The sequence below is a fragment of the Anoplopoma fimbria genome, chromosome 1 (genome assembly GCF_027596085.1).
Source record: "Anoplopoma fimbria isolate UVic2021 breed Golden Eagle Sablefish chromosome 1, Afim_UVic_2022, whole genome shotgun sequence".
Lineage (NCBI taxonomy): Eukaryota > Metazoa > Chordata > Actinopteri > Perciformes > Anoplopomatidae > Anoplopoma > Anoplopoma fimbria.
In genome coordinates this window covers 23,704,202-23,726,981 of record NC_072449.1, presented here as the reverse complement: position 1 = coordinate 23,726,981, position 22,780 = coordinate 23,704,202, and the positions used below count along the sequence as shown (strand labels likewise).

Sequence of the window (22,780 nt, the reverse complement as noted above, 5' to 3'; positions counted from 1 at the left end):
TGTGCGAATCCTTTCCCATTATAGGCGGTCATTTGATCAATTACTAGAGTTAGGGTTGGTAAGAGTATGCTGTTTTAAATAGTATCCAACCAATAACCGCAGTCTAGTGTTGCAAACTCTTTTCCAATGGAAGGGGCTAGCAGCACTAGCGCGAAAAGTTGCAAAGTTTAACAAGAAAGTCGACAAGCAGGCATCACTTACAGTCCATCCCTTCAGTCCTCCCTCCAAAGCCACTCCCCCAAATTTATCGTTCTGACTGTAATCAACCAACATGGCTATTGTGAGTACTCATAGCTTTCAAGCTAACAGCTTGTGGAAGACGTGCAATGGGTGCAAGGACAGAGCGCAGGCAGGTAGGCCATCCAGGGGTTGTTAAAGTTCTGTGACAGCAGCAAATAGTGGATTTCTTATTTTGTCAGAGCATTTGATTTATTGATTGCTGTCCGGATGTAATGAGAAAAAAAGATTTGAAGAAGATTACCAACCCTAGCAGGTCGATTAAAGTTGTTAAGATGCTCAGAAAAAGTTGAATTTCATGACAAGTAGGCATAATCCACTAAATAAATATTGCAGTAAAATTGTTTATTCAACTGACAATACAATACACATCAATTATAAAAAAAGAATCACACTTCTTTTGTCCTATGAAGGGACAACACCAACTGTTCCTGAGTGAAACAGACCAGAGATTTTTGATGTTTTCTCAGTATTCGCCGCCGCTGTCTCATCCACAGGTGGCTGCTGCCCTGGAAGCCTCACACACTTCACACCGAGAAGAGGGCCAGTGAGACCGCAGGCCATGTGACAACATTTTTGTTGTAACTGCTCCGCGCTCTCCCACCCTGTGCAGCATTTCATTATTTCCAAACCCATGAGCTCAAACAATTTGTCTGTTCAGCTCAGTCAGCTGTGGCCTTTGAAGTGAGCTCCCCGGTGCTGCATTCGTGTTCATTAGCTAACAATCAGTGTTTTTTCGGAGTGGAGGGGGAGGGAGGCACAAACTATTAGTGGCCACCTTCTCTTTCTTTCTGTGTGAATTAATAAATCATGAAAGGTAACAAAAGAAAACAACAGTGCCGGTACACAGGCAGTGGAAAAGAAAAAAAAGGCATTTTTACAAGAATAGTTTCTAAAGGTTAGAGTGTGATGCAGAAAGCCTTCTTCGCTTTAACATCTTTGGGTGGGGTCTTAAAGAATTTTGAAAGGACCCGCTGCTGTTTTACGAGGTAACAAAACTAAACACATTTGCTGACGGATTCATTAAGTGCGAAAAAATGCCCCTTGCAGCTATCTGCCAAAAACTGAAGAAAGGAAAAAGGAGAGGTAACCCAAGCCCACCAACACAGCGTTATTTACCCACACTGCCTGCACAAACATGCAGATGGTAGCAGTGATGGATTAGGCCGGGGTTATCCCGGTCAGGCAACACCATGATAATAGAGTGAGTGCTTTTGGGCCGGGGCGACATGGACGCTGAAGTGATGAAAGTGAAGTCCAAGAAGGGGAGATTTCTGTCCAACATGCCACAGAGGATTAAGTATCTGGTTTCTCCTCCTGCTCTTAATCTGGACCAGAGGGGGCGACTGTCACTTTGCTAAACAACACATATTGATAGAGTTTGTGTCACCTCCAAAGCCAGGTTAACACTGGGGATTAAACGCAGGCACTTAGAGAGGGTGGACTTGGATTAGAGATGCCATTGTAAATTCCTTTGTAAATGTTTTGAGGACATAATTTCAGTGTGAGAAGTTCACAATATTCAAGGAGACACATTGGGAGGGAGTTGTGGGTGGTCAGCAGACGCCTGGTCGATGCAGGTGTGATGAAGGAAAAAAAAAAACCTGGCAGCTTCACTTGCTTCACTCTGTGAACCGGTGATGAAGAGGGTGCTGAGTTAGACAGGATGGAGAGCTGTGTTAAATGGGTCAGTTAGTTACTATCACAGGTGTGGACAGTGGAAGAGGCAGAAGGTGACAGAGACTGATGGCCACTGGCTTGAAAGACCGAAACATCTTTACTTTCTATGGGGGAGAAAAAGCCAACCATCTATTCATCCATAGATGCAACTCACTATTATTAACTAACTGACAAATTATTTGATTCATCATTTATCAAAATAGGTGTTGGATATGAGCTCGAAGGTTCTTTCTTGGCCTTGGAGATTGTATTTGGAATAAAACTTTTAAATAAAGGAAAACCAGGGAAAGCCTCACACTAAAAAGTCCAATTTCATTTCAACTAACAGAGTTCAATGTTTCTGAGAACTTCTTTCTTCAGGAGACAACACAGCAGTCACTGGTATTTAAACCATCTAGGACAGGTGCTACAAATCAGGGCAATCAACTTCAGATGCCAATCAAAGGGAGGCCTGAGACCAAACACAAGTCCACACAATCAAGAAATCAACTGGCGCAAACCAGGACAAATGTCAAAATAGAAAATATTTAATATTCCAAAAAAGAGAAAAGAGAAAGAATTCACCATAGCAATGCAACAAAGAAGAAACATTATTCAATATAGGTTTGTCACAGAGACCTTTGCTACGTGTCAAATCCCTCTCACTCACAGTTTTGTGTCTGTATTTCAACTAGAGACGCACTGATACTGAGACTTGTATAGAATGTTGGATATCAGTCTTATACTGACTCAAATGGATACGGTATCAAATACCATTATTTTAATAATTACCAATTATATCTATGTATTTATTTGTTACATTTTGTATTACAATGATAGGAAAGCAATGTTTATGTCAAGCTTGATACACATAAAAGAAAGATACCAGTCATTTCCACACAGTGAGGCTAGAGCTTATTGATTTAACAGTGGTATCACATCAGTACTAATTATAAGTCAATGTATCGATATCAGTATCGGGACCGAGAAATCTGATCGGTGCATCCCTAGTTTCAACTGTGGTTTTTTGCACTTTTTGAGGACTTCTTTTCCTTGTTGTTGCTTAAAAGTAGTGAATAAAAGTTAACTCTTTCATTTTCGATTGCAACATTGAGTATTTTGCAATTATTGCAAAACTATGTAATGCAGTAACAGGAAATGTTGAAAGAGAGTAAAATGGCAGGAGATAAATTATCACTACAAACTACCTAAAAATAACTGCAACTTAAAATCATGACATTCTTACAAAGGTGCAGAGGTTCTGTACTATTATGTAAATTAGTTTTTGCAATTTAGATTTAGTCCCCTGTATCTATCTGTAAAACTCTCAATAGATATCTTAATATATTATTAACACAGTATTCATCTAAATAAAATACTGATGCAAGTTATAGAATTTAATAAAATTAAAATCTCATCTCTAAAAGCAGAATCTCAGGACACATTTGAGTGCAATAATAATGGTCTTTTATTGCAAACAAAGGAAAGAAAATACAATCTACAATCTCATCTCTGATTCCTGTGAGACATCAATCATTCAAACAACATACTCTCGAGAACAAATATAAAATGCAGTGAAAACAGGCTCACCCACTACTGTATCATGAGAAGGGAGATTCTCGAATGCACATAAGATAAACTAATACTCTGTGAAAATTACAGACCTCATACAAAAAATAAGATTTCCCCCCCCCAAAAAAAAACAGCCAGTATATTTACAGGACAATAATATTTTCTTTGAGTCTGGCTTGTCTAAATTCCCAGTGAAACTTTACTTATTACTCAGTAACTAACTTGTTACTTGTGTCCTTTTAAAGCATATAAGGCATGACAATCAACCTTTTGTCTATTCTGATCTTTTGATAACAGCAAATCTTAAATATCAAGACGGAAGACATATTAACAGTCCAGTCGGTCCTCCTCTTAGACGGTCTTAATTTCCTTTATATTAATGCTTGTTGTTTATCAAAGTTTCTGTGCATTGCTCAGCCCATCTAAGGCACCAACTATTCAGTAGGGGAGTCCAGAACAAACTGTACATGAGCATATAAATCAAACGGCTAATCCTACGCTAACCTATTAGCATTATGTACACGTATATAAACATAAGTGATGAGAAATAATGAACGTAGTAGGTAACGAATAACTTAATTTACATGCAACCAGTTGATAAGTGATCCAAAAGAATAAAAAACGTAACAAAAAACATTCATGACTTCAGCTCACTTTGCTTTGTCAAACAGTCTTACGAGATGAACAGATACTGAAGGAAAATGATCATTTTTAGAACAGAGACAGCGTGGAGCGCCTTTACCAAAATAAGAAACATGTTGACAGCCATGAGTCTGACATAGATATAAAAAAAATAAAAATGTGTGCATGCAGACACGGATGTGCTATATATCACCGAGTTTGAGCACTTTAGTTGCCGATTGCGATGGGAGAGAAAAAAAAAAAAAGTTAATTAAAAAGCTGAAGGTTTGAGGCGAGGACTGCTTTTTCGAATGTGGGCTGCAGTGGCAGATGTGTGGTGGATGGGTGCGTGTGTGTGACGATGAGAGTGAGAGCGAGATAAAAGTAGTTTATTCTCAGACATCTAAACCTTTCGACCAAAGCCCTGGCATGGGAACCCAAGGGCGGGAAAGGGTTAAACAAGTACCCACAATCTATAAAACCCCAATAAGAAAGGAGACCCCCTCTCCCAGTCCTGATTGTAAAGTTGCAAGTATATGGTTTTGTCTTCTAGCAAAATAATTGATCAAACAGGGATCTTTTCCAAAACATGAACGGTTTTCCCTTTCATGTGAAGCCACTTTGATCCGTGCATCACTCCTGAGGAAACAACTAAAAAAAAGAAGAAGCACTAAGTGGAAAAGTGGAAGGTCAAATGAAGCAATGAGAGATGAGATCATTCATGATGTCATCTCTTTTGTTTCAACTGGGTTTGTTGTTTGTAGGAAAAGAAACATAGAAATAACCCTTAGAGACAGCTCTAACCTAGATGGTCCTTAAACCAATTTTTTCACTCGTGGATTGAATTTCTAGTTTCCATGATCACTGTATATCCTCAGAGGAGCTGCTGAGGAGCCAAACCCCAACATTATAGCCTGTTCTGTGATCAGTAGTGATGTCAGCCGCACACAGCGTTTCCAACTGTGCTGTGAGGTATTTGCGCAATCGTACTTCAAACACGTACTTAATAAAGCTGAAGGATCAGTTTATTAGTGCTCCCTTTTCTTCGCCCTCTGACTTTCTTTTTCTCGCCAACAAGTATTTTGCTTATTTACCCCCATGAATCACGGCCCTGGAGTGTCGAGCGGGAGCAGTGAGACTGTTGGTGGTTTATGGAGCCACATAGCGTCAGATGATGACAGCTGTGATGGTCACATCTGGTATTTATAACTCACTGCTTTGATCCCATGTTTAAAATAAAAACTATAATGACCAATTGGTGTTTGTGTGCAGACAGAAATCAGACGATACAGAGGAGGGAAAATGGAAAGACAGGCCTGTTATCATGGCTAAGTGGAGAAGGGCCAAAGCCTGGTAGGCTTCCTTTGATGTTTACCGACAACTGTAATAATGGAGTTGTGCTTTTTCTGCTGCAAGAAAGTGACTGTTAACACATTTCAGTAGGCTAATGACAATAATGTATTTGGTTAAAGTTATAATCCTTAAGACTATAATGACATCCAACCCCATTTTAATACCACTTATGATCAGCATTTTTTTCTGCAGTAATTGTCTTGCTATAGTTTTTATTGGTAGTGTCCGGGTCTGTTATTCCCACACTAAACAAGAGAGATTCAGAGGAAACAATGCATGCATGTAATCCAGCACGGGGCTCTTATTGTGAAGAACCCACAGGAAACACAATTAGCGCTGACCGAGATTGTTCATCGTAAAAAGCGCATACAAAACAAGATAACAGTTATTTTCTTTTTCTTTTTGTCAGCGGACCAAAAAGATTTATTTTTTTACAAGATTCACCAGTTGCTCTTCTTGTAAAGTAGCTGCTCAAAGAGCGTTTGCTGCCGTATTAAACCACACCTGCTCTTACGACGGTAACCACGTGTGTCGCCAAGTCAACCAGGACTAAAATCTTAAGGATTTAAACTTTGAAAACAGAGATCTCTTTGAAACAGATAAGCTGAAATGAAGCTGGAATTAAAAGTACTTCCACAGGGAGTGGCCTCTCTCTCTGTCAGGTGCCAGCGTACCATTTCATGAATAATTTACAGAAGATACTGCGAGATTGCAAAAGCCACAGAAGCCAAAGAACTTAACCAAAGGTTTAGAAGGATTTTACTTTGTAATGTACTAGCGTCAGTCATTTTGCTATTCCCTCAGAACAATGCCTGTGTGATTCTCCCTTTTAATCATGTGGATGACAAACCTTCCCTTTAACTAGATGATACATTTTGCTTTTAGAAAACTCATGCAATATAATTTGCTTTAAATACTGGTTGCAGCCATGATAAACATTTCAACAGTATGAAAACGCTGGAAGTATTCAAAAGACCATTATGAAAAATGCCACAGAAGTTGTGAGGTTTTATGGGAGTAGAGCTCAGGGATATAAATACTTCACTAACAAGAAGCTGAACACCTGACCTTTGACCTGTGTTAAAGACAGGTGCAAACACAAACAAGCAGTATACAAAACCTCATTCACATCGGTTGAAACTTCACTGTATGCCAAAGCCTCTTAAGCCTACAAAGATAACATCACCGAGGCGTTGCAGACCATTTGTAGCTCCTTGAAATGCTTCAAAAGTGTAATACAATCCACAAACATGTCCTTAAGGTTAAGTGGTTACAATCAAGGCAGAGCAGTATTGTTCAAAGAGCTCGTTGTGATACTGAGCTGAGAAATTGTATTCGTCCTTTAACTGAAATGACGCCTTTAATGATATTTATATCTGTCACCTGTTAAATCATTCTCAGTCAGCCTGTTCATTTTGTTCGTTTTTTTTCATCGGCTCCTCAAACATACCACTCCCTGCGTGAGATCACAGATCCGTCCATGTGGGACACGTAGTCGCTGTCTGTACCATTGTCATAGCAGTCCTCCGGCAGGTAGGGGGAGCCGTTGTTCACTGTGGGGCTGTGCACAGGAGGCCCGCAGGGGTGCATGTTTTGGGTGTTGTAGTGATCTGGGTAGTAGTTTCCCTCCTTGAGGCCCCTGTGGTTATCCCCCTTGTCGGCCCAGTCATCCCTATCCTTGTGGTCAGGGGTGTAGTCGGGGTAAATGATGTCTCCACCCAGTTTGGGTTTCAGCTCCTGGCTGCCTTTGCTCGTCTTGTCCCCGTAGACCTCCTGCAGCTCATGCGGCTGCAGCACGTCCAGCTGAGACTCCTTCTGCATGTCGGAGGGTCCCAGGTACTGTTTGGTGTAGTAGTCCCCTCTGAAGGTCCTGCGCTGTCGCATGAAGCAGGCCCCGCCAAGGATCAGCAGGAGAATCAGGAATAAAACTCCGCCCACAGCCCCGCCGACTATGGTACCCAGGCTGCTGTCGTGTAGGGAGGCCAGGGTCGGGGAGGTGAACAGGGCTCTCCGCTGGTCCGCGGCGGTGCCCGTTCCAGATGTGTCGTGGAGGAGGGATGCAGTGGTGCTGGGGGCAGCCGTGGTGGGGGGAGGATCTGCAGAGGGAACATGTGATGAAAAGATTTAATCACAGAGGAAGGACGGGAGATGGAGCGAGGAGTCATAAAAAAATAAGGAGGAAACAAATACCTCACTTTATGTTCTGTAAAGACTACCGCAGCAAGTGTGAATGGTTTTTAGATTAATTTATATCAAAACGGCGCAGTGTTGGACAAGAGACGTGTGTCCCCTGAGACTAAAGAATCTGTTGAAAGCTGTGCCGTAGAGCAAAAAAGAAGGAAATGAGAGGGGCAGAAAAAGGTTAAGTGCTAAATGTCATTGTGTGTGCATGAGAGAAAGACAAAGAGGGATAGGAAGACAGAGGACATGCACTCATGAGCATCTGAGTGAGCGTGATTGGCTCCCCCACCCTTTCTTTCTAAAACCCCGCTGTGGGGAAGTCATGTGAGAAGATGAAACGCTGTGTGATCGATGTTCGGTTCCTGCATCTGATTTGTCCTCCGGTGGCCTGGTGTTTGTGATAGCCGCCAGAGTCGGAGAGGAGAGTTCTGTGTGGAGCTCAAGGTCAGGATAATGGTCTCCGTTTTGACCTCCAGCCTCTGGGGCTAAGAGCAGCCTGATACCACTCGTCGATCTCTGCCCTGGCACATCAAAGGCCGAACTACAAAGCCATATGACTCGCACTAATAGAGGTCTGCATCTCCGGGAGGTTTTGGGGTAATAGTTATCAAAACCCCCGATTCCCTGTGGAGCTGTAATGATTTCCACAATTTGTGTAACTGAGAAAGAGTGTAATTACCTGCAATTATACACTGTGAGCCTGAAGGATCACGGCTACAGTAAGAGCATGATAGAGGATAATGGAGACGGATCAAGGTCAGTGAACTGATACACTGGCAATCGTCTCCTTCGTCAGTCACTATCAATCCCGCCCTGCAGCGCAACGTTTGTCGGGCTATGAGCATCTGTAACCATGTAGCTGATCATCCGAGAGACAAGCAGCCAAAAAAAACGAAAAAACACAAGGCTGCGCAGACAACTGGAAATGTGAAACAGCTCCACCGAGCAGCCGCGGAGGGGGGAGGGAATAAAGCTGAGCTCAACCTGGCTATCTCCACAGGGGATGGAAGTGAGAGGCCGCATGCCTGGGTCTTAATATTTGACAAGAGGAGCAAAATAATTGCTCCGTGCAAGTCCGTCATGGACAGGATGTCAGCTGTGCTTTCGTTTGCAGCAAGACTCCAAACCAAGGCCCGTACACAGATGGAGCCTAACAGCCTTTTTTGGGACTTCTCCAGCTCTTACATTTTCGACAGTGAGAAACGAAAAAGGGTTGTGTGTGTAAGCGGAGCATGTGTCCAAAAGCAGCAGTTGCTGTGTTTGGAAAAGGATTAAAAGGAGCAGAGGAGAAATGAAAACAAAAAGAGATGCGGCGTTCTCAGGATTCACGCCCTGACTTTACAATCATGAACTCAAGTGGAACACCATGAACAGACAGAGGAAGCAGACGGGAGTACTTTAGTATCCTGTGAGTTTTCTGAAAAGGATTTATGTCAATGATTTGGACAAAATTGAACTGATCCAAATGCAGGGAAACCCCTTTTGATGATTGAGGGAAGTTTCCTTCTCTGTAGTTTTAATCTTATGAAGGAATCATTTCATAGAGAACAGCGACAAGAGTACAAAAATACTGTTGAAAAACAAATGATATGGAGTACGCATACATAGTTCTGTGTACTGCAAATCTGTGAACACAAATCATTATATCCCGCTCTGAAACCTGACCTTAAACAAAGCAAAGACAAAGGCTACATGGGTGCACAGTTTGCTGAACCAGCAGGGGTAAACACCCTCTCTCTTATCGGAGAAATCTAATGTTGCCAAAACCACAACACTGGAAACGTTTTGGGACTGATACTCTTTATCTGCACCCCGTGCTCCTATGTTGCCAGGAATGTGTGAAAGTGGATATGGGCAGGGACATTTATATGGAGGCTTAGCTCTGCTAGAAGTGTTGAACTGAAGGCTGAGCGTACTGAGAGGGTAAGCTTACATCACAGAGGCACGCTGAACGTCAAAAGGCACAGATTGCTGTCTTAACCTCAGGTGTTAAAGGTGATTTATTTAAGTGAGCAGATGGTTAAAAATAAGACATTCGAGGAACTGAGGGGAAAAGTCAGAACGTACCTTGTACCCAGAGGTTCACATCTTGACTGTGCAGACCGATGTCGTTTATCACTTCACAGCGGTACACTCCAGAGTCATTGCGCTCCAACGGGCGAGTGAAAGCAAAGCTATTGTTTGATTTCTCAACACCCTCGGGCATCAATCCATCCAACCTGTGCAGAAATGAAACGTTCTATAAATCCAACAGTGTGCAGTACATCATACACAGAGACTACATTGCTATTGCTTCATGTTTCAAAGGGTAATTGAAAAAACCTATCCATGACTTGCAGTGATGTCACTGTCCTGCTGGTTGTGTTGACTCTACCATTCAAAGGCCTGTCGCAACTGTCATATGATCACATGACTGGGATAATTTGAGCTGACTGCACTTCCATCAGTTGAAGGGGAAAAGCTTTCTACATGAACACAAGGTTTTGATGTCAAGACAGAAAAAGAAAGAAAGAAAAAAGAAAATAAAGATTTTGGCTGTCTAGACTTTACTGGTACTGTCAGTTTGAATGAGGTCATGTTTCTTGTTTGTAAAGCAAGATGATGACAAAGAGCTGCCAATAGGCTTGTGTTGCTCCGATGCATGAACCATTTGGAATCTTTTATTTATAGCAGGGATTCTTCCCCATCGGTGCAGCAGCGCATTTGACAGTTTCACTGTCCAGGCTCCAAAAGTCATGCTGGAGGTAATTGATAAACAGAAGCTTCTTTGCTTCGTTGCTTAATTAAAGTTTGTTTAAACCTAGTTTAGTTTTACCCAACTGGTACAATCAGCAGCTGATCATTCATGTAGTATTTGCTATTAGTTACTTAACAAACATGTTCCCTTTGCCTGTTTGTCACCAAACTGTTCATCAACAAAACAAACAACAATTCAAACATCATCATCACTAAATACCAGTGTTAAAACTCAGCCAAGTTTCATTTCATCACAGTTAACTGTGTAAGTGAGATTATATTTGAACCATCAACTTGTCCAGGATAAAATCTACAAACATGGCTTCCATTATTAACATTCTACAATGGCTTTTTCAAAGGTCCAGATCATGTCATGTGATTAAACATTAGCAGCTGATAACCTGAAGACAAATAGAAAAAGTTTTGCCAAAGTTTATGAGTTAACAAGGACTGTCTGACCGAACATGTTAACTGCTCTCAATTACTGAGGGCTGCAAAATATATAGTTGTGTGAACAGCTGTGTCCCCTGAGTTTGGGACAGAGACAGCTGCCACATTTGCAAGAAACTTTGACAGAATGTGTGTCAGCCTGTTTTTACTTATTCTGTCTTGAAAGGCGGACTTTCAGGGTATGTATACCAGCTATTTCTGATGTGAGGTTAAAATCCCTGCAAAGTTTTTCCACAGGAACCAATTTTTGGGGGATACTGACCTGGTCCATGTGAAGTGACGGGCAGGTGGGTTGGCTTTGGCTCCACAGATGAACTTTACATTCTCTTGACCCACAAACCAATTTTTATCAATTCCTATTATCGATACCACGGGTGCAACTGTAAAAGATAAGAAAACAAAAGGTTACTATGTTAAACATTCAAATAATTGACTAATACATCTTTTTTTTGTTATTCTTATACCTTTAAAGTTTGTTTGTGCTGACAAAAATGTATTTCATTTTATTACTATTAAAAAGGGTACAACTAGGACTCAATAATCAGTCATTGTGATCCCAGCAGCCTGATGACAAATGAGCTTTTCCAGAAGGAACAAAGCGTGCATTATAAGCACAGTAGTGAGCGATGACAAAAACAAAGGCTGTGCAGGACTGTAACAGGGTACGGGATCTGCTGGTGAACAAGAGCCAAGAGAACAAACAAATGACCCTGGCTTGGAGGAAAGTTAGAAAATGACAGACTCAGTCAGACAGTAGCTGCACTGCAGCTAATAATAAACTCTACTGCCTCACCATGACAGAGAAAAAAAAACAAAGGAAAGCAGGAGGATGCCTAAATGAAGCCCAGAACATGCCACTGTAATAAAACATGGCAAACACTGACTTAGGCATCCAATATTTCATTTTGATTTCTCTGGAGGACGAATGAGGAACTCATTACAGCACGCAGGAAGATGCCTTGGCTCATCATGTCCACTGACCCTTTTCACGCAGCTCAACGTTGAAATTGTGCTTCTTTTGCACTTAAAATCCCCTGCCTCCGCGTTTGACATGATTTATTGAGCTGGAAAGCCTCTTTCTCCGTGTATTAACCTTTGTTTTTCTGCTTCTTCATCCGCTGCCCCCAGCAGCCCCCTGCTACTTGTGTTGCTGCTGTGGCCTGATCAATATTTCATAAAATACCTTCATTAGCTTGCACTCATACAGTCCAAGCTCAGACAAACCTTTAGTGCTGCTCGCCAAGGAAGTATGCATCAATGATTATAACATTAAAATGACTCTTAAATGGCCCCTTTATAGTAAAGGAGGGAAAGGTAGTGATCGGGCTATTCATAAATCAAGCTACCAGAACGGGTTAATATCGATAACATATACTGTGCCTGTTAGGGCTGACAATTAGAACTATAATCATCATTACTTTGCTGGCTATATTGATTCTGATTACTCATCTCTGTGTATTAAGGAAAAATTCCTATCATTGATGATAATTGCAAAAATGTCAATAAACTGCATAATCTTACACACTTATTGAGCAGCCATAGTGTTTAATCCAATGCGAGGTGGCAAGCAACATAAACAGAAACTATTTGTTGCAGTTGGTGAAAGCTTGTAATAGGATAAAGCCAGTAAACCACACAGACTGAATTTTAGATTTATTTGTGTCTCTGAAAGTTTTTACGTGGAACTTAAGGGCTGCTGATATTATATGTTTTTGTTATTGCATTACTTAAACACGATGACAAAGTGCATTTGTTGGGGACCATGGATTTAGTGTGAAAGTGAGTGTATGTAGGAACTCAAAGTAAACTACAGTACCCATGATCATCGTCATCCAGTACAGAAATGTGGCTGACTGATGTGTTTTTGGACAATCAATGTGCAAAACATATGCACGTATTTCCCTTCCAAACTCCGAGACCAAAATAAACGGAGGAAGCATTGTTGAATGCCCCTTTTATTATTTCCGTTTTATAACAGTAGGAAAACAAACATCTTCCTCTGTACCCGTTGAACAACTATTTTGGGAATGTTGCAGTTTACCTAAAGTATTACAGCAGAAACTTTAAAGGGTGGATTAACAGTGTAGCAAGTCAAACGTTTTTGAACTATGGAGGTCTACGGCACAGCAATTTAGGATTAGTAGGATCAATTCATTGTTGACATTAGGAAAAAATATAGAATCCGCCAAACTTATTCTGTCGGATGTGAGAAAAAGACAACAGAGGAATTAAGGAGGTATAATTATATTAAAGCACTTACACTGAACATTTAGTATGTATGGTATGCGGAACTCTGTTTGCAGGGCCGGGTGGCGCACCACACATGTGAGCATCTTCCCCTGGGCGTAGCTCTGCGGCTGCCACATGTAGTGCACTTGTACGGTGGTTGTGCCGTTGGGCTCGTGCTGACTCTGCTTCTCACTTCGTCCATACAGCCCCGTCTCCCAGAAAACCTCAGCAGCGGGACGGCCGCGCTCGGCTATGCAGGTAGCCACCAGTGACTCGTTCCCACCGTCCAGCAGAGCCGTGGGGCTGGCGGACACATACACCTTTGGCTCCACTGTGTTAAAGAGAGCGAGGAGGAGGAAGGAGGGGGAGGAGAGGAAATGACAGAATGGAGAAAAGATTACATAATGAATATTGATCTTTTCCAGAATGTATATGAATAAATAATGTCCATCATATAGTATATGGACAGGGGGGAAGTGGCCTTAGTATACTTAACTGCCAGAGAGAGCAGATTGACTTCTTCCATTTCACATTTATGCTTTAAAATTTAATGAACCATGCTACTCAATCTTATGAAGGCATTTCAGTGGAGACTGAGCTGTCTTTATTGTTGTGTTTCAAACATATAGTGTTAAAGGATGGAAAATCTATTGGTCCTAATGTAAGGTTTAGCTAGCAGAGCTTCAAGTAAGCCTATGATTTTGGGGAAAAACCCTTAATATGCCAAAATCAGAGGCTACTGACAGCCAACATTGTGATGTGTTTGTATTTGACTATGTTGTCCTGGAAGATGAGGAGCTCAGTTACTGTACACTTCTCAGCGCTTTAGAGCTGGGGTAATGTTATACCGGCTTTCTGAGAATAACTGCAGGTTTAGAGGGAACAAGGATTTTTTTTCAACAGAGGCAAAACAGATCCATGCAAGAGGGACGTGACCAGAATAACGCTACCCCGCTACCTGTTGCGTAAAGCAGTTTCTCATGCCGCACTGGCCTAAAAAAACATGTGGAGCACTGTTTAAAGCTGGGTTAAGCTGTATGTATTTGGCGTCATTGAACAAAAATTCAACAATAAACTTTCATGATTGTTGTAATACAAGTGGTGCTCTGGGGTAGGCAGTTTTCTCATTTGTAGAACAGCCAATAGGAATGCCCTCTTTCTGAAATGACCCGTGATGGGCCGACGCTCTTGTCGCAGGCAAAATTTGTGAAAGCCTGAAAGCAGAACCAAGAGGAGTTGCAGACCGTTTGAATTTCAATATGCTGAAAGGTTATTGTTGTCCAATGACACCAAAAATATACTGCCTACCCCAGCTATAATAATCGCAATTTGACTCACACTTCATAAGTTCAGCAACCCAAAAGAGGAAAATGGACAAAAGATACAAAAAAGATGGTCTGCTGAGGGAGGTGAGGGGGCACAATGGAGGGCTAGTGAAGTAAAATGGCGACACAGGTTACACATGGTTACACTTCAATGTACCATCACTAGAATTTCCCTCTTATGTTAATGTTTTCTTCTTTGTCTTCCAGTGCACCACCTCCTCCATCTCTGTCCCTCTTAAAACAACAGCTGTTCCACTTACTGCAATGGTGACAGTTTTAAAAGACACGTGGGGGCACACGCCGGACTAATCCACAAGACAAGGCCATCACCTTTAAGACATCTGCCCTCCCACTTCTCCGCAGCCAAGGCAGGAGGTCCAACGACAATTTCAAATAACTCCCGGCACCCCTTTTTCCCAAAATAACCTGGCATTGCCTGTACCCACTGCAGGGGCGGGGACGCCACTCTCAGTCACCCACCTCACATTCTTCACCCTCTCTTCTCTGTGCCCCTCCTTACAGGCCTCCGTCTATAAACAGTAGCTGCTCTATGTTAAGAGGCGAGCTGGCCCAAGCTTCAGAATAACTAAATCAGAGATGTGTTAATTTGGAGGAAGGGAGGGGAACGCTTGGGATGAGTGGAAATGCTTTAGGGGAAAGGGTAACGATTTCCCTTCAGCAAACTGGCTGCATTGGCCCTTTACCGCCTACGCACACACTGATCCACATATGCACACAAACACTGATGTCGAGAGTGGGAACCCCTTGGAAGAAGGGATTTAACTAAATGCTCAATGGTCATGCATCACGTCTGGACATGTTTACAGTAAGATTTAACATCCAAAACCTATAAATTGGCATTTTTACAATTTAAAGCGGTCACTGTGGTATAATGATGCATGGCATTTCTGAAATAAACAGGCATCGTTAGGATGATGTGATGCAAAAAGTTGATGCTTGAAGAAAGAAAAGCCTGTGAACTAAAGAACCATAATTAACTGTGCAAATGAAGCCACACACGGCAAGCAGGTAAGATCAATCTAGCTAATGGGTAACAGAACAAGAAACTATAAGATAAAGGACATAAAGTAACAAGCAAGCAAAAGATAGCTTTATGACTCATACTTCAAAGAAAGTGAAGGACTGGGAATTCTTTGAATATACTGAAAAGGAGAAATGATACCTTTCTCACAAGAGATTTTTTTCAATTTTATGACTCAGCAAAAAAGAGGAAGGTGCATTATTGGCCACATGAATAAACACAGACAAGTTAACATAAAAAAAGAATGCCGTTAAGAATGCCCATAGTTGGAGGAAAAAGGAGGATAAAGTTAAAATGCTTATTAATAAAATCTGCGCCTCCAACTTTATGTGTGTCGCTTGCATGTTTTCTTTTTAAGAAAGTCAACTGCTTTTCATTAGATTTCCCATTCACACGTCAGCACTTTGAAACAAAGGGTCATTCTAATTCATTGACTTCATGTGTCATATTTTCCTCCTCGGCTTCTTTCCTATTGCTTACTGGTGGGGACTTTTGGCTCAAGTGCAGTAGCACACTTCCTGCTGAGCCGTTTCTTAAATGCTCGGGCCTTTTCTATACGATGCTGTAGACACGGAAGAAAAGAAAAGCGAGAAAGCATTGAGCCAAAACAAATAGTGTGTTGAGTGTCTCGTGATTGAATATAAGGTTTGTATCAAGAGTGTGACTTTTAAAAGTAAGTCAATGTCCACTACACCAGTTAACCATTATTATGTGTGTCGTGACTTTGGTCTATTAATCATGTATTTGGGCCTTTTAATCTAATAATCTTTTAATGGCTTTGGTTCATTTAAAAGGAATGAATGTGGAATCAAGTGCTCTCTCCTAAACCTCAAAGTTTAAAAATGAATCACAACTTTGAGTTGAGTTGTTTAAACTGAAGGAAATGCAATACACACCATAAAACCCATAATTCTGTATATTATAACAATATGTTAATAGACTCTGGTTCAACAGTATATTGTCCATGTGTTAACGTGTTATCCAGAATTTATTTTTAGGGATTCGGCAACCTTTTTAGCTTTCTCAAAACACTCTATGTGAAAAATGTACCAGTTAAGCCAAAACAAGGCAGAGATGAAGGAGCCCATGTTCATCGCTGCCTTGGGAACTTGAATCTGCTGAGTTTAGGTCTTGTAATTGTGATGTGTGCACTCCTCAAAAAAAGTAATCTATGCCCACATGACATGTATCTAATTGCCAAGAACATATACCACCATAATCACACCCTAATTACATATGAATTGTAAAGTAGACCTAAACATGTATTTGTGTATGGGTGTGCATGTATGTGTTTGTGTTGGCCAAAAGTATACAACATGCTTGAGAAGCTGCTAAAAAAAGAGGAGAGCTCGGTGAGGTTGAACTCTGTGAGGTCCCAGACACCGTGGCTGTTCACAGCAGCACTTAATGTTCCATTCATTAGTCATCATTCTCCTTCAGTCTCTGGAGGCAGACGAGAAACTACTGCCTACAGTGCAATCTACTACTCTCAGCACAGCCTGAGTGCAATCCAACCACCAATTTAGGGCTTGAAACACACGCCGACCGCAGAGAAAGTTCAACGTTCATGCTCCTCAGAGACGAGCCCATACAGTGTAGAATATACATGTTAACGCCAGTGCACAGACAGTATAGTGTTTGTACGCAATACTCTGGAAAAAGAAAATCGTAATGAGAATCCCCATTAAAAATGGATCACAGTCACACAGTGTGTGTTTGATGTGGCGTTGTTCATTTCTTATTTATTAGATACTGTAACCATGTTCGTTGAATGGGCTCATCAATGAAAGGCAAATAGCCTCAACATCCAGATGTAATTTCAGCAACTACAGACGAAATCATTATAAAAAGAAAATTTATGGGCACGCTAAATGATCAGATACCCAACAGTATAGTATTTTTTAATTAACCATGTTCTAAACCGTGGATTGCCAAGTTTGTCATCTGCTTCCTTAGTGCCCATGAGAGCTTCACAAATGCCAATTACAGCCTGAGGTATGATTTCATAATTGGTGACAATGGGCACAGAGGGCAGAACTGACAACAATCCTCGCTGCCTCGAGGGATATAGCAGCCCATTTTAGAGTTAAGAGCATTGCTACACATGAAACTTTTTCATGCAGCCTGTTGATTAACTGCAAGTGAATGTTGTGAGAGGCGCTCTGTATCACACCCGGCAATTAACTTGTTGTTGCATGCAACTAGTTGCACCAAGTTGAGACAGTTTTAACCCTCTGCACTTTGTTTACTTGGTGGCTGCATGAGGAGGGAGTCTTTATATTCCATTCAAGTATTAATATGGGCACTTTTTGATTTGTATGTAAGTGGGCTCGTTGAGGACCTTATGGAGAAATTAATTTAAACATGAGTTAGCAGCTTTTCACAGTGATTGGCACTGGGGTGAATGAAATGAGAGGGACCACACCATAGCAGCTTCTATACAGAGCAGATTCCTATAGGGATTTAAATTTACATGGCCTGTGTCCAGGTAGTAAATTAAAAAGCAAGGTAGCTTCAGGGAGTAGTTTGTTCCTTCAGGCCAAACGCTTAGTAGTCACCTAAGCGTTGCTTAATCACAACCAACAGCGTCCTGGTTTGAAAAGTGAGATTAAAGACCAGCATTACAAAGCACTCAATACAATGACAAGTGAAAAGTGACAGAGCTATACTTTACCTAATACATTAACATAGGCTGATGCCTGTGTGTTGCCCAGAGGAAATGTTACCACTTTGCAGGTGTAGGAGCCGACATCTGCAAAGCCAGCCCCTTCAATGGTAATGGTAGCGTCTCGTACTGAGGGGGAAACAAACGAAATGCGCTTGGCGTAGTCCGGAGAGATGGAGATTCCGAACTCGGGGTTGAACACTGCCAAGGTAATGGTGCCTGAGGGAAGACGGCGTTCCCAGGAGCTCTGTGTGAGGTTGGAGCCCACCTCTATTCTGCAACCCAGTGTGATGTTCTTCCCCAGCACTGCATTCACTTTCTCAGGAACAATCACCTGGTTACTGCTCACACCTGCTGAGAGAACAGGATAGAGATGAGATTCAGATAAGAAACAGCAAATCGTCATTGTCGCAGCTTTAATTAAATTGTAAAAATGCTTTTCTCATTACACCTCTTTGGATTCAGAGATTACAGTTTTTGTTCTCTGGTGTGTAGCGGTGGAAGAGAATTGTCTGTGAATCCAGATCTATTTGTCAAACAGTATGTTTCTCCCCGGCCACTGTGACAAATATAGGAAAAATTTTAATTCAAAGTAGCTGGGATGTGTCATCGGGGATGCTCAGATTAAAATTGCATTCTTGATTGGCCTTCTACAAGTTACACTGTATCATGCAATCTTTCTGTTACTCATCATCAACTTAGTCTTCCCATAGTCCATTAACAACCATCATTTGTTTCAGACACGTTTTTTCACGTGGGTTAAAAAACAGACCAGAATTCATCTGGGTTAGTCTGAGTGCTCTGCTTTCCCTCTTAATAAGCAACACACTTTCACCGCGGGACACTCAGACTGTCCCTCTTGCTAATCATCAGAGCACCTTTTAAGAAGGAAAGAAAAAAACATCACTGGAAGGAGTTGAAACAAAACAAGCAATGTTATGGTTGTATGGCCTCTTTTTATGAGGCCCTTAATTTAACTTGAAGCCCACCACAGGTCTTTTTTAAATAAGGGTTACTTTAAAAGGCAAGTAATCCAACATGTAAACTTGGTTTTGAATATAAATGGCTATTTGGATGCTGTTATCACTAAAAGCTAGTCAAGACTAGATGACCATGTGACAACAAATGCCTGAGTCATGGTCACAATTTCATCACTCACAAAACAGTCCACACAGAAAAGAGTGTATTTCTGTGTTCAAGGCGTGCAAACTGAATGCACGGTAATCTGCATGTCACACTTGATAGACGGGTTGTAGCAAAAAAAAAAAAAAACTCAATGGAAATGAATGCAGTATCTTGCAAACCTAACCTGAAATAAATCCTAAATTACAGGTTATGGCTACAGCCCTGAATGGGAAAAAATCCACCCAGGGCTTAGTTTTTTTTGTGAGCATAATTACGCAAATGATTCATTGATAGGATTTGAAAATTTTTAAGAAATTATACCAATTCAAAAGTGAACTGTGGAGTAAATCTACAATAGACCTTGTGAAACTATATGTTTTATGGATAAAATGTCAAAAAGTTGATTGCATTCAAAATATTGAAACAGCAGGCCTCAGTAGTATTGACACAGTTGCGCCGAGTAAGCTATATTTGGGAGCCATAAATTTCCACTTTGTACGCAGTCTCGGATGTGTATGGAGTAAAGCTTATAAAAGTGGTCCACTGGCTGGTATTTTGAGTCTTTGGCATGAATGTGAGTGGTAAGCCACAGCAATGCTATCTTGGTTTGTGAGCAATACAGCCAAAGGAGGCTGAGGCTCCCCGTGCTCCATTACGTCCCCTGTAATTTCAGTGATTATACACACACACACATAGAGTTTCTCTCTTCCAAATGTGTGTCTCTTCCCATGTGTGTGTAAGAGTCAGGCATTTTGTTTGAATGGCTGCTGAGTCCTAAATGTATGTTGCATTGTGTTGTGAAGGGTCATGCTGTGCTATAATACTTGGGCTTTCCTGTTTGTTTTTTTTCTCTGCTGACCCACATTTTCAAAATATTTTCCTTGGATTTCTTGCTTTACTCTGTAAACTCATCTTATGAAGGACAGTTCTGAACTGTATTTAGCCCCTTAACATATTAAACTAAAGTATTTAAACAAACTTGCCATTTTTTGTCATTCACTTGGGAAAGTCATTTAGGATTATTTCTCCAATATAATTGAAGGATCCGTTTACATCTTTTTCCCACTTATCATCATGACCTGGCCTAAAAAAAAAAAAAAAAAAAAAAAAAAAGCCCCCACACTGCTATAATGTGCTTAGCAGTGCATGTGTTGCCCTGTGTTTGCATTGCGTCTGCCGGAGTCCTCTGGGTGCTCGGGTGTGGGGGAGAATCAGGGTCAGAGCCATGTGGGTTTTGCATTCTGCACTCCACAGTCATCTGAGCTGACACAACAGCTGTTTGTTGTCACCTTACTAGTGCAACTCAGTAGTTTTGCTTGAACAAAATATATTAAACTTATACCACGACGAAAGCGGTGAGATAAATATTTGTAAACACATATGTTTAACTGGTACAACACTTTAAATGTCATGCTGATGAAAATCCTCCTGCAGCACTGGTTGTCTGAGTGGTAAACTAACATGCTTGGCGTGCGTGACATTGTGGTGATGCATGCAGACACGTGTCTCAGACCAGGCTTCACCCTAACATGCTCTACATATTGCAGCTACCTGACACTACGCTCCAACTGCTACCGTACATAGTTTGTCTATCTCTGTGTGTCAGCTTTCAGGGCTCTCAAAGCATACAAAGAAACAAGACTCCATCTATGCTATGTTCTGTTTGTTTTACGGTAAGCATTTGGGAGTAAGTAGGAAAGGAGGGAGAGAAAGGGGGGGAAGTGCTTAAAGAGGACTCCACCCTTACCATTATGGGAGGAGAGACAGATGGCCTCGGCATGGGATACCTACAGCCAGGAGGAGAGTGGGGAAACTTGGCACTGCTAGGGTGAGGCCGTGAAGAACACGGCCAGAGCTTGCAAACTAGAGCTCCCTGAAATATTATCTAAAATACTGCAGGCAAACGTAATGTAAGCAGTGCATTAAACAGAGCTGTCATACGGTTTCTTCAAGGAAACAGGCGTACTGCTGCAGAGAAGAGGCACGGCTCAGGACTGTCACTAGTTTCATTACTGGTTATCCATCTTATCCAGTAAACAAATAAGGTTCCAAATTTGAATGGGATAAGCACGAAAAACTATGTTTTGGCAGCTGTCTTTATGCTGTGTCACAGTTTTGATCATTTGCAACGTGTTTACTCAACTCAAAGTGTGACACCCCGCACCAGAGAACGGGAAGAACCCTGGTCGCAGAACCTAATATGTGCAAAAAGAAATAGGCTGCACTTTTGCCCCCTTTTTCCTTGAGAAACCCAAGGAAAGAATGAACTCATGGGAAGGATATGCATTCCCTTTGAAGAAAAGCTTCATATTTGTTTCTTTCCCTCCTGACATCACTAATTGCGACAAGCTGCTCGGGAATACGCAATGCTAAATCAAAACCTTCCTCTTTGCCTGGCAACCGGCTCAAACATTCCACATCGGCCACTTGATGAGCCAAGATCTCCACCTACCCAGACCTGACCTAGCTTCGGCCCCGATCTCCCCAAAGGAGGAGGCCGTCTCCTGGCTTGAGAGCCTCGCAGTGAAGACTGCACTGCATGTCAGAACCGTGTGAGACAGGAGAGATCCAAGGCCAAAGGCATTCACATGCAGCAAAATAGACAATGTGTCATGTTCATGTAGACAAACTCTGTGCGTAGATTATCATGTCAAACAGCACTCATGAGGGACTGATCTGAAGACCTCACATGAGAAGAATGCAGACATGAAATCTGTGCAGTAGGGAGTGCGGTTTAGGACTAAAGCAAGAGGAAACTCTGACTGCTCAGCATTCAGAAATGAATACATTGAGGCGAAGAAAAATAAGGACACAAAGCAACAACTGGGGCAGTTATTGGGAGGAAGTACAGCAGTGAGATGGACAACAGTAAAGAACTCAACAACAGTATGAACTATGTTGGACATAAAAATGTTGCAATGCTGGGTCAACCATTTCTACAAGTTGATATAAGTACATGACAGTTTGACAGTGTGGACCAGACCACCAAGTCAAAACTACTGATCAAACACACATGTATAGTAGGCACTACAAAGAAAGGATGGTTGATTTGTGCTGACATTTATATTTCTGCATTTAGAATTATAAGATCACTGACAGAAGTAGTAGAAGTAGTAGCCTATGTTACAGGGTTCATTTAAAGGGTAATTCCATTTTTCCCCAAGTTTTTTAAAATATATATTTGGTCACCATATCTTTCGTTTATGAAAACAAACATTGTTTAGTTGTCACTGAAGTCTTAGTGTTTCTGTTTTTCACTTTGCTGCGCCGCTACTTCACAATTTTATGAAATGTCACAAAGTTGCAATTACAAATCCGTGCGGCGCTGTCCACCCCACTGGATTCAAACCAACGATCGTCCGCTCGCTCTCAACTTTGAGGATGACTTGCGGAGTCATCACCGTTAAACAGCTTGAGCACAGAGTTTCCTCCTCAGCCAGAGTGACAAAAAAGGGAGGATGAGATAACCTTACCAGATAACAAGACCAAAGGCAAGTTTAACTAGATAACGTTAAGATACATTTTACAGTTTGAATACAAATTCACAATGTTGTTTTGTGCTCTATGGCGGGGGCACGCTCGCAT

General features: G+C 41.5%; 1 protein-coding gene across 2 annotated transcripts in view; it reads right to left on the bottom strand.

Annotated features, from left to right (window-relative positions):
• Positions 1-3,367: 3,367 nt before the first annotated feature.
• The window catches only part of nectin3a (nectin cell adhesion molecule 3a), a 32,117-nt gene continuing 12,704 nt past the window's right edge, over positions 3,368-22,780 (bottom strand). The window contains exons 2-6 of one of the 2 annotated variants that reach the window (XM_054597770.1): positions 18,080-18,421; positions 13,070-13,369; positions 11,072-11,189; positions 9,691-9,842; positions 3,368-7,538 (exon numbers count right to left, since the gene is read on the bottom strand). In XM_054597770.1, coding sequence (XP_054453745.1) covers positions 6,883-7,538; positions 9,691-9,842; positions 11,072-11,189; positions 13,070-13,369; positions 18,080-18,421 — 1,568 coding nt within the window. In that variant the 3' untranslated portion in view covers positions 3,368-6,882. Of the gene's footprint in view, positions 7,539-9,690; positions 9,843-11,071; positions 11,190-13,069; positions 13,370-18,079; positions 18,425-22,780 lie in introns of both variants that reach the window. The other variant, XM_054597761.1, reaches the window with a different exon arrangement.